This window comes from Otolemur garnettii, unplaced genomic scaffold (genome assembly GCF_000181295.1).
Source record: "Otolemur garnettii isolate 467f Iridium unplaced genomic scaffold, OtoGar3 scaffold00126, whole genome shotgun sequence".
Lineage (NCBI taxonomy): Eukaryota > Metazoa > Chordata > Mammalia > Primates > Galagidae > Otolemur > Otolemur garnettii.
In genome coordinates, this window is record NW_003852521.1 from 5,381,358 (window position 1) to 5,397,350 (window position 15,993).

The window sequence follows — 15,993 nt, forward strand, 5'->3', positions numbered from 1 at the left end:
AAAAAAAAAAAAAAAAAAGGAAAATACCTGGACTCCATGTTTATTACAGCACTATTCACAATAACCAAGGGATGGCGTCAACCCACACATTCTTTAAGGGATGAATGAATAAAGAAAATGTGGTTATATTTACACAATGGAACACTATTCAGCTATAAAAAGTAATGAAGCCCTGTTTTTACAGCAACATGAATGAAGCTGGAGGATATTATGGTAAGTGAAATAAGAGGCACAGAAATACAAATGCCATCCGATCTCACTTACCCATGCAATCCAGGAAAACTGATCTCATAGAAAAAGAATAAAATGGTGGGAGGGGAGGGATGTGAGATGGGAGAGGTCAGCTCACAGGTACAAAGTCATAGTTAGGTAGGAAGAATAAGTTCTGGGCTCTATCACATAGTAAGGTAACTGTAAACTAATAATAATACACTGTATACCTCAAGATAGCTAGAAAAGGCCAGGCATAGTGGTTCATATCTGTAATCCTAGCTCTCTGAAGCAGGTGGACTGCTTGAGCTCAGGAGTTCCAGACCAGCCTGAACAGGTGCAAAACCCCATCTCCACTAAAGATAGAAAAACTAGCCAGGCCTTGTGTTGGGTGTCTGTAGTCCCAACTACTAGGGAGGCCTAGGCAAGAGGATCACCAAGAGTTTGAGGTTGCTGTGAGATATGATGCCACCATATTCTAGCCTGGGCAACAGAATGAGACTAAATCTAAAAAAAAAAAAAAAAAGATAACTAGAAAAGAAGATCTAGAAAGTTATCACTACAAAGAAATAACAGTTTGATATAACTACCTTGGTCTGATCATTATACAACACACACATGTATTGAAACATCACACTATACCCCACAAACATGTAGAATTATTATCTGTCAATTATAAACAACAGGAAAAAAAAAGTCAAGGGCTATCAATATCAGTGGCAAACCAACCCATAGAAATTCCAGTTCTGCTGCAATGCATGCCCTTCCGCAAATGGACAGCAAATCTCTTTGCAAGCTGTTAACACTTGTATCATAGGTGTCTTAATATCTGTTACATAAGATACTGTGGACATTTGTAACATATAACAAAGGCAAGTGGGGAAGATGCTATTGCCCAATCTCTATTTCCCTTCTTTCTTAGTAATAAACTCTTGATTTTTAGCTGTGCTAATAGATGGTCTACACTAAAGACTGCACTTCCCAGCCTCACATGCAGGGTGGCCGGACTATGAGGCTGGACCAATGGAAGGGAAGAAGATTGACTTTCAGGAAATGTCCTTAAGGGGAAGAGAGTGGGAGCCTGTCTTTGTCCTTCCATTTTCTTGCTGGTGACAATACTGAACTTCAGCTGATCCTAGAAAAGAGAGAAAGTTAAGAAATCCTCCACCCTCTGTGTATCACAAAGTATATTCTTCCTCATGTGACAAAGACTCACCCATGCCCCGCAAAGGGGGACACAGTCAGACACCGACCCTAGACGGTCCTATTCATTGTCTCATGGAAATGCTTAGCTCACTCTTCAGTCAGATCAAAAGCCTTGTTAACCACACTTTGGGTACGCTTCTCTCCCTCCTCTAGGTCCTTGAACTTTGACCCCCCCCCCCCAGCTGGAGCCAGCAGACAGCCCCTCCTGAGGCCAGCCTCAGGGTAAAACACTCTCTGATCCACTGTCCCCTCAGGCCACCTTCCAAACCACTGCCCCAATCACCAGAGTCCCTTTGCTTATCTTCCTATAATCCTTTCAAGTAATTCTCTTACTAAGTCTGGACTTCTTTTTCTTTTTTTAAATTTCAGATTAATGTGTGGGTACAAACAATTAGGCTACAATGTTTGCATTTGTTAAGTACAGTCCCTGTTGCAGTTGGGTCCCGCCCCCACGTAAGGTGCGCCATATACCCTGACGCTGTGCCCATTAGGTGGGAGCCACTCATCCTCCTCCCCAACTTGAATTGATTCGAGTTTTTCCTCTTATGCGAGTGCGTATTAAATCATCTACTGGCTTCATATTAGTATTGAGTACCTTGGATACTTGCTTTTCCATGCTTGTGATAATTTATTAAGAAGAATGTGTTTCAACTCCATCCAGGTTAATACAAAAGATATAGGGTCTCCATCTTTTTAATGGCTGAATAGGATTCCATGGCATAAAAAAAATGGACTGCTTCATGAATCTGTGTTCATCCTGTGCAGGGCCATGCTTCTCTGTGTTGTTCCAATTTTAGAATATGTGCTGCTGAAGCAAGCAGTGAACTTATTTTTTACATGACAGTGGCTAGACTGTTAGTGTCACAGGTAGAGGTGAAACACCACCAGAAGACAGCACAACAAAAGTAGCAGAGTAGAGGGCCTGACACCTGGGAAGGTTGTCATTCTCTGCTGGCAGAAACAACCAGATCACTCGAACAACAGCGCTAAAGGAATACTATGGGTGTGTTGACTCAGCTTCCCCTACAAGCCACAGAAGGAAACACAGAATGTTAGCCTGGAAAGGACCCTGCAGATCATTTGGTCTTGTTCTTTTATTCCATAGACAACTGTGACCCAGACAAGCCAAAGGAATGGCCCAAGGTCAAGCAACCTGCCAGGACAGAGCATGACCAGGACAGTCCTCCAGATACCCACAGCCTGCCAATTTCCATTAAATGGTGCTGCCACTGCAGCTGAAGAAACCCAACTAAAATCACCAAGGGGAGCTCAAGTCTTCCAGAGAAACATGCCGTCAAGGACAAAGCGATCAACAAGGAGCATTTACACCAGAGAAAAAAGTGAACTCTTCCCTCTCACAACTCAGCTGTAAGAAAAGCCGGTTCTGTTCCAGCCATGTTAAAAGGTGCTAATACGTCTAAGGAGGAAAGGGAAGTACGAGTTTAAGGGCCCAGCAGGAATGAATTACCTCGGCTTCACTGCTGTCTGGGGGAAGGCAAATGTGAGTGATGTTCAGACCAGCCTGAAAAGGGAACACAAGGTCATCTGTCACTCTAACAGAATATATTGCTAAAAATTATCATCAATATTTTTTTAAAAACCAACAGTCCTCACCTCCTCAGCCAAATTCTGGTTGATTTCCTGCATCAAGTTATCATCACCTGCCTTAGGAGATGGGAGGAAAGAGAAGGTAACAACATAAAAGTATCTTGAAAAGGCACAAAAAACAATAGAGACCGATTTTGTGATCATAAATCATCTAATTACAAAGAGGATGAGGAACATGCAGAGAAAGAATCATACTGCTTACAAAAAAGGACCAATGGGAAGTATTTGTGAACATATTAACTTCTCAGACTTTCAAGTTATACCACTTTTAAAAAAAATAAAAATCCCTGGGCCAGAAGCGGTGGCTCACTCCTATAATCCTAGCACTCTGGGAGGCCAAGGCAGGTGGATTGCCTGAGATCACAGGTTCGAGACCAGCCTGAGCCAGGATGAGACAGCTGTCTCTAAAAATAGCTGAGTATTGTGGCGGGCACCTGTAGTCCCAAATACTTGGGAGGCTGAGGCAAGAGAATCACTTAAGACCAAGAGTTTGAGGTTGCTGTGAGTTATGATGGCACTCTACCAAGGGTGACAAAGTGAGACTCTGTCTCAAAATAAATAAATAAATAAAAATCCCTCATATTGTAAGACACTCGTGGTAACACAGCAAGCACCCCTCTCTAAATGAGGACACAGACAGGAGTTTCAATGGTTTGCCCCCAGGTAGAGAGCCAAAGAGTCCCAGGAGCCCCATGCTCCCAATCTAATTTTTTTTCTATTGTTCTAATTTTTCTTTGCAAGGGGACATAGCTCTCAAAGAATGTAAGAAACTGAAGCGGAGCACTACAGTCTTCAAAATAGTGCTGATGGGACTAGAGGCTGTTATTTTGACACACGAAGCACACGCCAAATACCCAACCGTTGGGCTGTGTTAGCTCACAGGCTTGGCTCACCTCATCTTCCCTCGGCACCTGCCACCACACAGTGTGCCAATCAGGATGGCAAACAGTGCCAACTGCAGCTCAGAACCAGGGGGCTGCAGCCAAAAGATATCCGAGGCTTGCAAAGCCCTTCTGATGTGGTGATGACTTTTGGCCCTTGGCTGTGGAACCTCATAGCAGGCTTTTAGATATCAGGTAAAGGCAAGGCGCTGTGGCTCATGCCTGCAATCTTAGCACTCTGGGAGGCTGAGGCAGGTGAATTGCCTGAGCTCACAGGTTCGAGACCAGCCTGAGCAAAAGCGAGATCTGGTCTCTAAAAATAGCTGTGTGCTTCACATGATGGAAGGGGCAAGGCAAAAAAAAATTTTTAAATAGCCAGGCATTGTGGAGAACACCTGAAGTCCCAGCTACTAGGGAGGCTGAGGCAAGAGAATTGCTTGAGCCTAAGACTTTGAAGTTGCTGTGAGCTATGACACCATAGCACTCTACAGAGGGTGACAAAAGAAGACTCTGTCTCAAGCCCATGGCACAAAAGGTTTGGGCGCCAGTCCCATATGCCAGAGGTGGCAGGTTCAAACCCAGCTCTGCTCCCCTCCCCCCAAAAAGGCAAATAAAAAAGATATCAGGTAAAAAGGTCACAAATACCCAAATAAATTTTATTTATTTATTTATTTTTATTTGTATTTATTTATTCTTTTTTTGAGACAGTCTCAAGCTATTGCCCTAGGTAGAGTGCCTTGGCATCACAGCTCACAGCAACCTCAAACTCTTGGACTTAAGTGATTCTCTTGCCTCAGCCTCCCAAGTAGCTGGGACTGCAAGTGCCCGCCACAAAGCCTGGCTATTTTTTTCTTGCAGCTGTCATTGTTTAGGTGGCCTGGGCTGGGTTCAAACCCGCCAGCCTTGGTGTATGTGGCTGGCTGGCACTATAAGCACTGTGCTATAGTCGCGGAGTGCTATGTGGGTGCCTCCCTCCCGACCTCTGAAAGCCTCAGAGAGGAAGACTCATAAGAGACAGCTTACAAACAGGGAAGGACCTGCCGAGACCCCAAGGAAGCAAAATTTGAAAGGGAAACCCACAGCACTTCCAACCCAGCCAGCCCTTCTCTGACAAGAGATGTGGACGGTCTTTTGCATGCATTTTTTTTAGACTGAAAGGGCATCCCCAAATCGTAGGACTGAGCGCTGTGGTCAGCTTACCTGAATAATAGCAAGAACTGGCTTAAAGGCAGGGTTTTTTTCTTGCAATAACCTCAGAGTTTCTCTTGAATTCTGTATGACTTCTCTGCGTTGTGAAAAGAAAAACAACACGGTCATTTCTTGGTTAATAAGTAGAAAGAACTGACACAACACGTTTGCGCAGAATGTTTGTTATTACAAGTGAAAAGAATGAGAAAACAGAAGGATGTCCTAAGTATACAGAGAAAAGAAAAATAGCTCAGGGCAGTCTGGGTGGGGAACTGGGGCCCAGAGACCGGACGGGGGACTTCAACCATCCCCTCCTCCTCACACCCACGCCTGGGGACAACTGGAAAAGTCATTTGTTCCAGACTAGCAGCCTCACTCTCAACCTTCCCCTTAAAAGTAGTTTAAAGTGGATTAGCAGCAGTTACACGGGGACTTTTTCCTTTAAAGACTCACTTACAACTGCTGCTCCTTAACTTGAAATTTATGCTACTCAGTTGCAATCCTCAAGTTTATATTACTCTCCACTTATATTAATATGTATATTAATTCTGCCTCTGCTACTTCCTTGTAGATTGACAATGCAGTGTGCAGGATAACAATGAAAGCAAGATAGTAACACAGTATAAAACCCATTTCTAAAAATATGCTGAGGGAGACAAACTATTAGATGTCAACAGTAATTGAGGTGGTTTTTTCCCTTGTGTTTTCCAAGTTTACTATAATAAAAAGTTTGGAGCTCGGCGTGATGGCTCATGCCCCTGACTCTAGCTCTCTGGGAGGCTGAGGCAGGTGGATTGCTTGAGCTCAGGAGTTCAAAACAAGCCTGAGCAAGAGTTGAGACCCCTTCTCTACTAAAACAGAAAAACTACCAGTGTCCTGGTGGACATCTGTTATCCTAGCTACTTGGAGGCTGAGGCAAGAGGATGGCATGAACCCAGGAGTTTGAGGTTGCTGTGAGCTCTGATGACGCCACAGCACTCTACCCAGAGTGACAGAGTGAGACTCTGTCTCTAAAAAAAAAAGGTTTGGGTTTCTATTTTAAATAATCTTCTTCCTCCACCATACCTCTACCTGCTTAGAAAAGAAAATTTGGGGTCCATTGGGAAAACAAACAAAGATGGGGAAGGGTAGTGAGGATGGGGTAGGGAGGGGCTTGCTGCTGGACAGGAAGTTATCAGGATAAGGTTCGGGGCCAGAGTGTAAGGAAGGAACAGAAAGAAGGAAAGGAAGGAAAGAGAGGTTGCACAAACACAGAGCACATAGCAAATCTGACAGCTCTACAAAGACCTCCTAGTCCTGGGAAAAAAGCTCCTCACTTCTCAGGGCAGTGCAGTCTGCATTTGGACTTCCTAATGGCCCAGCAGAGGTCACCTTTACCTTGGCCTCCCTGGAGGTGCCAGCCCAGGCTGGGGCAAGCCTAGGTCAATATGGTGGGGGCCAGGTGTTCCTTCTGAAGCCTTCCAGGATGAGTGATTTCAGAGGCCACCTTCACCATGAACACTCCTAGGAAATGGTTTCCCCCTCTCCCCACAGACTACGGGTTCAACCAAGGCAGCTCCAGCTTCAGTGTTAAGACCATTGAAAAACTTGGGTTTTGGTCTCCCGTGGAGTCTTGCAAAAAAAAATCAAGGTGAATGGGTGGCGCCTGTGGCTCAAAGGAGTAGGGCACCAGCCCCATATGCTGGAGATAGCAGGTTCAAACCCAACCCCAGCCAAAAAAAAAAAAAAGCAAGGTGGTAAAGCTCCAGCCAGATACCATCAGCAGTAAATTGCCAGGGACTAAAAGGCTCTGGCAGGTTCTCCCAGTTTTCAGAGGGAACAGACGAATGAGACTAAAGGACACAGCTCACCAGGAGGAGGTCAAGGAGGGAGGGTGTTCAGAAAAAGTTTAAAAGCTTCAACCAGGATCAGCCTTTCTTCTGCTAACTGAGCTACAAGTAGACTGGGAGGGCAGGCAAGTATCTGTGACCTGTGACCATTTCTGTCCTATTTTTTTGGAATCACTTGGGATAGTCCCAGCACAGTGGTTCACTCTGGGAGGCCGAGGTGAGTGGAGTTCAAGATCAGTCTGAGCAAAAGCAAGGCCCCGTCTCTAAAAATATCAGGGGGCAGCTCCTGTGGCTTAGTGAGTAGGGGACCAGCCCAATACACCAAGGGTGGCAGGTTCAAACCCAGCTCTGGCCAAACTACAACAAAAAATAGCTGGACATTGTGGCGGGCGCCTACAGTCCCAGCTACTCGAGAGGCTGAGGCAAGAAAATTGCCTAAGCCCAAGAGCTGGAGGTTGCTGTGAGCTGTGTGATGCTACGGCACTCTACCAAGAGTGATAAAGTGAGACTCTGTCTCTACAAAAAGTAAAAATAAAAATAGCCAGGCCTTGTGGCAGGTGCCTATAGTCCCAGCTGTTCAGGAGACTGAGGTAAGAGGATTGCTTGTGGCCAAGAGTTTGAGGTTGCTGTGAGCCATGATGTCACGGCACCCTACCAAGGATGACAAAGTGAGAACCTGTCTCAAAAAAAGAAACACTTGGGATAAAGCAAATTAATTCCCAGCCAATCAATTATACTACTGTGTTGAGTAACTAAGAGCATGTGGAGAATTCACAAATCACCTTATAAGTGAGCTCTGACATCCATCTGTCCAACAATTGTGACGCAGGTCCATATGCTACACTCTCTCCAGCCTGTCATAACTGCTGATTAGGCCACTTTGGGTTGGCCTGGAAAGGCCCTGGGGTGTAGACCCTGAGAAGCTCTCGGTATAAGGATAATCTGGAGAGCTTGGTAAAAATGCGGGTTGCTGGCCAGGACCAAAGGGTCACACTGCTAATCCCAGCACTTTGGGAGACTGAGGTGGGAAGATGGCTTGAGGCCAAGCCTGAGCAATACAGTGAGACCCTGACTACAAACCCCCAGAAAATTTAGCAAGGCATGGTGGTACACATCTTTGGTCCCAGCTACTGGGGAGGGTAAGGCAAGATTGCTTAAGCCCAAGAGTTTGCGGTTGCTGTGAGCTGTGATGATGTCACCCAGAGTGACAGAGTGAGACTGTGTCAAGAAAAAAAAAAAAGAAGTGGCTGGGCATGGTGGCTCATGCTGGTAATCCTAACACTCTGGGAAGCCCAGGCTGAGGGATCACCCCAACTCAGAAGTTCAAGACCAGCATGAGCAAAAAACAGCAAGAGAACTCAAATTAGAAGTGGAACCTGAAGATGTGTCTGAACTGCTGCAATCTCAGGATCAAACTTAAACAAATGGACAGTGAAGAAAGTGGAGGTGAAGAAAGTGGTTTCTTGCGATGAAATCTATTCCTTGAAAAGATGCTGTGAACACTATTGAAATGCCAACAAAGGATTGAGAATATTCCTGCAAGTAAGCACAGTAGGACCTCTGTACACTGGCCACCCAAGGGACTGTAACAAACTGGTAAACATATGGAGGTGGTCAGCAGAAGGAACAAGGTCTACTCTGCATACATGCAGTGCGTGTCCTGTCTATGAAAACTAGGTCAACTCAACGAGGTGGTCAACAATGGAGGTTCTACAGTGCTTGATAAGTAGCAGCAGGGTTTGAGAGGATTGCCTCTAATTTTGAATGTTGTTTTACTGTGGGTAAAATGCTACCAAACAGCATCACGTGACAAAGAGAAATTTTCTTGAATGGAAAAGTCCTTCAATGCAGCAAACTTCATTGTCCTATTTTAAGAAATCGCCACAGCCACTCCACCCTTCAGCAACCACCACCTCGTTCAGTCAATAGACATCAACATGAAGGCAAGTGTTCCCGCCAACAAAGAGATCAGAACTTGCTGAAGGCTCAGATATCATTGGCATTTTTTGAAAATAAACTATTTCCAGTTAAGGTACGCATGGTTCTTTTAGACATAGGCTATTGCACAGTTAGGAGACTATCGTATAGTTAATGGGTAAACATTAACTTTTACAGGTACTAGGAAATCAACAAATTCCTGTGACTCATTTTATTGTGACATTTGCTTCATTGTGGTGGCGCGGAACCGAACCCCACACTGTCTCAGAGGCAGGTCTGTGTAGGCCCGTAAAGGGGGTTCAATGCTGTTACCACCGAAGTTAACAAAACTGGCTCAAGCTCCCTATAACTTGCCTTAGGTGTAATGTTTCATTCTTTGGGTTACTCTCTATTCTTACAGTTCCAAGCAAAGCAAGCAAGCAAGAAAGGAGACACCAGGCTCAACAAATCTAAAAAGTAGCAAACGTGTTTCCAGTCAGAGATTTCTGTGTCCTTGGGGGAAGAAAAATAGCCTTGTCTGCTTCCTTTCTGACTGAGAACTGTGGAAGGCAGTGTGGGGTTCTCTAGGTGGGCTGCCATGTGTAGCTAAAACCCAGTCATCTATTACTAAAGATGGTAACAACCATTACCCTGAATGTGTGTCTATCTCTGCAACTACCAGGGACTCACGTTCCTCTCCTGGTTTTGTGTGCAATGATGTGTGTTAGAGGAGCTGCCTTGTAATAATGGCCATGCTCCTTGCCTCCCCTGCAGCTAGCTGTGGCCAAGCCAAAGTGTTTAAGAGAAAGCAGCTGGTAATGTTACTGAAAACTACCAACTTAGGTATATCCCTGAATGTCGAGCCTATTAATTAGTAATATTCTACATTTCAGAAAAATACTAATCTAGGTCAGGCATGGTGGCTCACACCTGTAATAATAGTACTCCGGGAGGCCGAGGCAGGTGGATTGCTTGAGCTCACGGGTTCGAGACCAGCCTGAGCAAGACAGAGACCCTGTCTCTAAAAAATAGTCCCAGCTACTTGGGAGGCTGAGGCAAGAGAATCACTTGAGCTCAAGAGTTTGAGGTTGCTGTGAGCTATGATAGCACAGCACTCTAGAGGAGAGCAGTCCCGAGGAGGTAGGATGACATCCCTACTTCCCCAGGACTGACCACCTTCTTGAGTTGACCTAATTCTCATAGACTGAATACACACTGCATGTATATAGAGAAAGCCTCGTTCCTTCTGCTGACCACTGCCATATGTTTACCAGTTTGTTACAGTCCCTTGGGTGGTCAGTGTACAGAGGTCCTACTGTGCTTACTTGCAGGAATATTCTCAATCCTTTGTTGGTATTTCAATAGTGTTCATAGCATCTTCACCAGGAGAAGATTTCATCGCAAGAAACCACTTTCTTCACCTCCACTTTCTTTCTTTTTTTAAGAGACAGAATCTCACTTTATCGCCCTCAGTAGAGTGCCATGGCATCACAGCTTATAGCAACCTCAAGCTCTTGGGCTCTCTTGCAGGCTCCAAGTAGCTTTTGTTCTTGTTGTACACACACACACATAATATCACCCTCTGTGCCACAAGAGTGTTGGCAGCTGCCAGTCATGGTGGCTCATGCCTGTAGTCCTAGCACTCTGGGAGGCTGAGGTAGGTGGATCCTTTAAGCTCACCAGTTCCAGACCAGCCTAAGCAAGAGTGAGACTCCATCTCTACCAAAAATGAAAAACTGAGGCAAAAGTATCACTTGAGCCCAAGAGTTTGGGGTTGCTGTGAGCTATGATGCCCTAGCACTCTATCAAAAGTAACAAAGTGAGACTGTCTAAAAAAAAAAAAAGTGTTGGCAGCATTTCTTCAAGTCTAGCATTCCTTAGATCACATCATTTTTGTCCCTGGGGTGTTCATTCAGTTGCTGAGACCCATTCTGCAAGTTTTGATGCCGCCAGTGCTTCCTTGATTCTACCAGATGTCATCAGAGGGCTGACAGACAACAACCAGAAATCATACTATTTCCTAAAACGACCTTTACCTGCACTGCCAACTGAAACATTTCTGAATGGAGGTCATCTAGTCGCACCATCAGTATAATGGGTCACTGGGCTTTTGAGGGAGCTCATTCTTTAACTTTTCTACCGATTCTCCACACTTCTGGATGTCTATTCCAGGTGACTTCTAGCCAAATTCCCCCCACTACATACCCTTTTTATACAAGTCAGGGGGAATTCCTTGCAGGGCTGAAATTTGGTAAACCAGGCGCATAACTCAAGGGGCAGCAATATGCAGGTGCAGGCGATGTCAAATATGCCCTGACTGCCACCTAGCCAATAGTGACTGTGAGACACAATCCAGCCCCTTAGAATCTGCCACATCTGAACAGCCTCAGAAACTCATATTACAGGGGCGGGCAGGGCGGGGAGGGGTAAATTTACAGCTACGGTATTAGGTACAGCGCACGCTATCTGGGTGAAGAGCACGCTTACGGGTATAACTGTGACTCAATCCGTACAAAAACGGGGCATGTAAACAAAACGTGCATCCCCTAATATTCTGAAGTTAAAAAAAAAGATAAAAATGCAATCTGAACTATACAAAAGATAAACACAGAATAAAGACTTGAAAAAAATTACGTCACAAAAAAAAAAGAGAAATTCATATTACAGAGAGAGGGGAGGAAGAGACGAGGAAGGAGGTAGGGCAGGAGAGAGGGAGGAGAGGTGCAGGGTGGGCAGGCAATGACCTTAAAAATGAAGGCTAGAAAAAATAGGAAGAGGCTGTGAGGACAGGCGGTAGAGCAGCTTGCACGTGGAAATGACAGGCTGGAACTCCTTCCCCGGGCTGGCTAGTTCGCAGGGAGGCAGGAGGGGGCTTTGCCGCCCCACTCTGCACGGTCTGGGTCCTAGCGACCACGCTTCTCCAAGGCTCCCTCTCCCACTGGGGGCCGGGAGTCTGAGCGTGCGAGCGAAGGGTGAGAACGCGCTGGGAGCGCAGGTGGCGCCTCCAGCGGGGGACTGCGGCGGCCCGGCCCGGAGTTCCCGAGGCGCGCTGGGGCCCGAGCGCGCCTTCCCGGTACGGCTGCGCGCGGAGCTCCAGGTGCGTGGCCGGGAACCAGGTGCCCGTGATCTATCCGCGGCTCGTCTCGCGGATTACCCGGCGGACCCGGCACCACGGAACTTTCAGGACGTGGTGACGCCGATCGCGGAACCCTCCCCCCCGACCCCCGCAGGAGGCGGAGGCGCCGGGGAGAAGGCCAACTTCAACGCATCGGTGGCTGCCAGAAGCCGACGCCGCCGGCGCAGAGCCCTCTCGGAGCCGGGTGGGGGCCGCCCTGCCCCGAACTCCGGACTGGCGGGCGCACAGCACCAGCCCGCACCCCCTCCCGGCTCCCGGCTCCCGCCCTCCGCCGCGCCGCCCCTTTCCTGTCTGGGCGCCCGGCGCGATTGCATCAGAGCCGGCGGCGCACGTGGAGCGGGGCGTGTAGGGCGGGAGGCCGCGCCGGCCGGGGATGCTCTCGCCCGCCCGATTCCCCAGCTCGCTCGGCCCCGGGGCGCCCCCGTCCTCCGCCCGCGCACTCCGCCGCCTTCCCCGAACCCGCGCTTCCCCTGGCCAAACGTCAGGCTCCCCTAACTAGTCGGCCCCAAGTATTCCCGGCCCCGCGAGCCTCCCCGCCAACCGCGGCTCCCGGACCCCGCCGAGACCGCCAGGGCCAGGCCGGACGCTCACCTGACGATGGAGTCCAGCGCCGCGGGCGCCCGGCCTCCGGGACTGCAGCCGCGCCGGGCCTGGCCGTCCTGCGGCCGCCGCTGCCCGAGCAGGCCCTCTCGGCCGCCACTGCAGCCGCCGCTGCTGGCTCGGCAGGGCACGCGGAAACGGCGCGGCGGGCCCGGGGGCAGCGGCGAGCGGCAGAGCTGGCGCAGAACTAGCTGCAGGCGCTTGCTCATGGTGCGGCGCGGTGATGCAGCAATGCGGCTGCGAAGCACCGGGATGTCAAGTTCTTCCCGAGGGTGGCCGGGCGGGTGCCAGGGAGAGCGGGGCTGGCAGGTAACGGGCCAGCAGCGGGAAGGACCTGGCTCTTCCTTCTCGGCCCAGCAGGGGCCCCTAGGCGGGCACTGCACCTAGTGGCCGTGACGTCGGGAGGGCGGGGGCCGGCGAGAGTAGCCTTGATGTCAGGGGTAGGCTTTCCGGCACTTTCTTTTGGTTGGTGACACAAGTGGGAGGGTGGGGCATCAGGCAGGGCCCGCACCCTTCCCTAAGACTACATATCTTACCCTTCTGCAGGGAAAATGCTGATAGGACCCTCAATCCTCAGGTGGCAATACACTGTCTGGACTGCCATCTCAAGACCTCAAGTGTAGATTGGGGGGGGCGGGGGCTTGGATTTACTACGTAGATGGTCACTTAGGCTTTGGAATTGTAATGTTGACTTTGCAGCCATAGGCAGGTTACTTAACCTCTGTGACCCTTGGGGCTTAATCAATAAAACGGAGAAAACTATACTCTTCTTACAACCTTAAAAGGATTAAGCAGTTCTACTTGACTTCAGGGCCTCCCAAATTTACCAAAATCCAAGGATGCCCAAGTTCCTGATAAAAAACGGCATAAGATTTCCGTATAACTCAAGTATATCTGCCCATATACTTTTTAAATTTTTTGAGTGGAGTCTTGCTCTTGTTGCCCCAGGCTGGAATGCCGTAGTGAGATATTAGTTCAGTGCATCCTCCAACTCCTGGCTCTAACTAGCCTCGGGCTTTGCCTTCCCGGTTGCTGGGACTGTGGGCCGGCCAGCTATTTTTTGTAGAGATGGGGTCTCTTGCTCTGTGGCCCAGTCTGGTCTCAAGGGGTCCTCCCTTTCTCATCAAAGTTATAACAAAACTGAGTTGAACAAAATGATGTTATTCTACGACTGTCTGTATTTATAATACCTACTATACTGTAAATGCTATGTAAAATAGTCATTATACATGTACTGTATTATATTTTATTTATATTATTTTTTATTGTTGTACTGTTATTTTTTTCCTGCTTTTTTTTTTCCCAAATATTTTGGCTGGGGATGGTGGCTCATAACTGTAATCCTAGCACTCTGGGAGGCAGAGGCATGTGGGATGCCTGAGGTCAGGAGTTCCAGACCAGCTGAGCAAAGTAGACCCTATCTCTACTGAAAATGGAAAAACAAGTCAGGCATTGTGGCAGGTGCCTGTAGTCCTAGCAACTTCAAAAGCTGAGGCAAAGAGGATCACTTGAGCCCAAGAATTTGAGGTTGCTGGGAGCAATGATGCCTTGGCACTCTACTGAGGGTGACAAAGTGAGACTCTGTCTCCAAAAAACAACAAAAAAAATTTTTTTTTCATTCCAGGCTGGGTTGAATCCAGGGATCCTGAACCCAAGAATACATAGGGCTATCTGTAATTTTGTAAAAATGGGAATAGGGTTGTAACTTTGTAATCTTATAATTCCCAAGTGAGAATCAGATTATAACTTTATAATCTTATTCCCAAGTAAGACAGTACAAATCAGAGATGCTAGTGTTCCATTAGCTAAGCACTATACTGGGTGCTGGAAAGATACCTCATTTAATTCTAACAAATGTAAGGAGTTGAAGATTATGGTCCCGATGTTCAATCTTGGCAAACTGGAGTCAGCTGGTTTACTGGCAGAGCTGGGAGTTTGCCTGAACCTAATCTTACACTATTGTTTGTCTTTTTCATTGTAGGATGATTGCACATCTGACAAGATGGGAACAGAAAGAGCTAACGGTTTCACAACTATGAGGGACACAGTGCCAGTATTTTACAACTTAGAAGACATAGCAGAAGTTATGGTTGTTTTTTTTTCTTTCTTTCTTTCTTTTTTTTTTTTTTTTTTTTTTGAGACAGAGTTTCATTATGTTGCCCTCAGTAGAGTGTTATGGCATCACAGCTGACAGCAACCTCAGACTCTGGGGCTTAAGCTATTCTCTTGCCTCAGCTTCCCTAGTAGCTGGGACTACAGGCATCTGCCATAACGCCCAGAGATTTTTTTGTTGTAGTTGTCATTGTTGTTTAGCAGGCCCGGGTGGTTTATGTGGCCAGTACCCTCACCACTGAGCTACAGGCTAGAGTGCAGTAGTGTGATCATAGCTCACTGTAAGCCCTGGAACTCCTGGGTTCAAGCAATCCTGCCTCAGCCTCCCAAGTAGCTGGGACTATAGGGACCACCATCCCTGGCTATTTTTTTTTTTTATTTTTAGTAGAAATAGAAAATTGCTTGGGCTAGTCTCCAACTCCTGACCTCAAGCAGTCTTCTCACCTTGGCCTCCCCAAGTACTAGGATTATAGGCATGAGCCACCGCACCAGCCAGAAGTTAGGTTCCGTGCAAGTAAGGAACGAACTATGAGACTTGAATCACATATTTTCCTACTGCCATTATGATCTTAGGCAAATCACATAACCCTTTGGAGGCTTATCTGTCTCATCCTTAAAATGGGGACCATTCATTTATCAGACATTTGTTGAACACTATTGAATCACCAAGCTACTAGTCACAAGAGAAAAGTTACCCCATCCCTGTTCTTGAGAAGTTCCAATAGTAACTACTATAGCAGTGACATTTGCTGCTCCACCTGTAGAGACCACATATTGTGTGATCCCATTTCTACAAAGTGTCTGGAATAGGCCAGTCTGTAGAGACAGAAAGTACATTAGTGACTGCTTATAGCTAAGTGTGGGGAATGGGAGAATTGGCCCCAATTTTTGATATATAAAATAATACTGTTCTGAGAATCCTTTTATTCACTTACTCAGTAGCTAGGCATCCAGGTTCTCCTGTGTGCTGGGGAAGGATCGGGAAGTAGAGCAATGATGGTCCACACTGTGGTAACATTAGTCAGTTCCCCTTGGCAGAAACAGTTCTCAGAAAACACATCAGTGGCTCACGCTTGTAATCACAGCTACAGGCCGAGGTGGGAGGATTGATTGAGCCCAGGAGTCTGAGACCTGCACAGAGAACATAGCGAGACCCCCCCATAGCTTTTAAAAAATTTTAAAATAATCTGAGTGTGATGGCACACCCTTATAGTCCCTGCTTCTCAGGAAGCTGAGGCAAGAGAATCATTTCAACCCAGGAGGTAGGGGTTATAGTGAGTATGATCACACCACTGCACTCAAACCT

At 47.3% G+C, this 15,993-nt stretch overlaps 1 protein-coding gene and 1 pseudogene across 1 annotated transcript in view; both read right to left on the minus strand.

Moving 5' to 3' along the window:
• Positions 1-12,882, minus strand: part of MTHFD1L (methylenetetrahydrofolate dehydrogenase (NADP+ dependent) 1 like) — a 197,224-nt gene extending 184,342 nt beyond the window's left edge. Inside the window, exons 1-4 of the mRNA XM_003797876.3 lie at positions 12,567-12,882; positions 5,106-5,190; positions 3,031-3,081; positions 2,885-2,938 (exon numbers count right to left, since the gene is read on the minus strand). Coding sequence (XP_003797924.1) covers positions 2,885-2,938; positions 3,031-3,081; positions 5,106-5,190; positions 12,567-12,784 — 408 coding nt within the window. The 5' untranslated portion in view covers positions 12,785-12,882. The remainder of the gene's footprint in view (positions 1-2,884; positions 2,939-3,030; positions 3,082-5,105; positions 5,191-12,566) is intronic.
• LOC111727832 lies at positions 2,139-2,233 on the minus strand (annotated as a pseudogene).
• Positions 12,883-15,993: the final 3,111 nt, after the last annotated feature.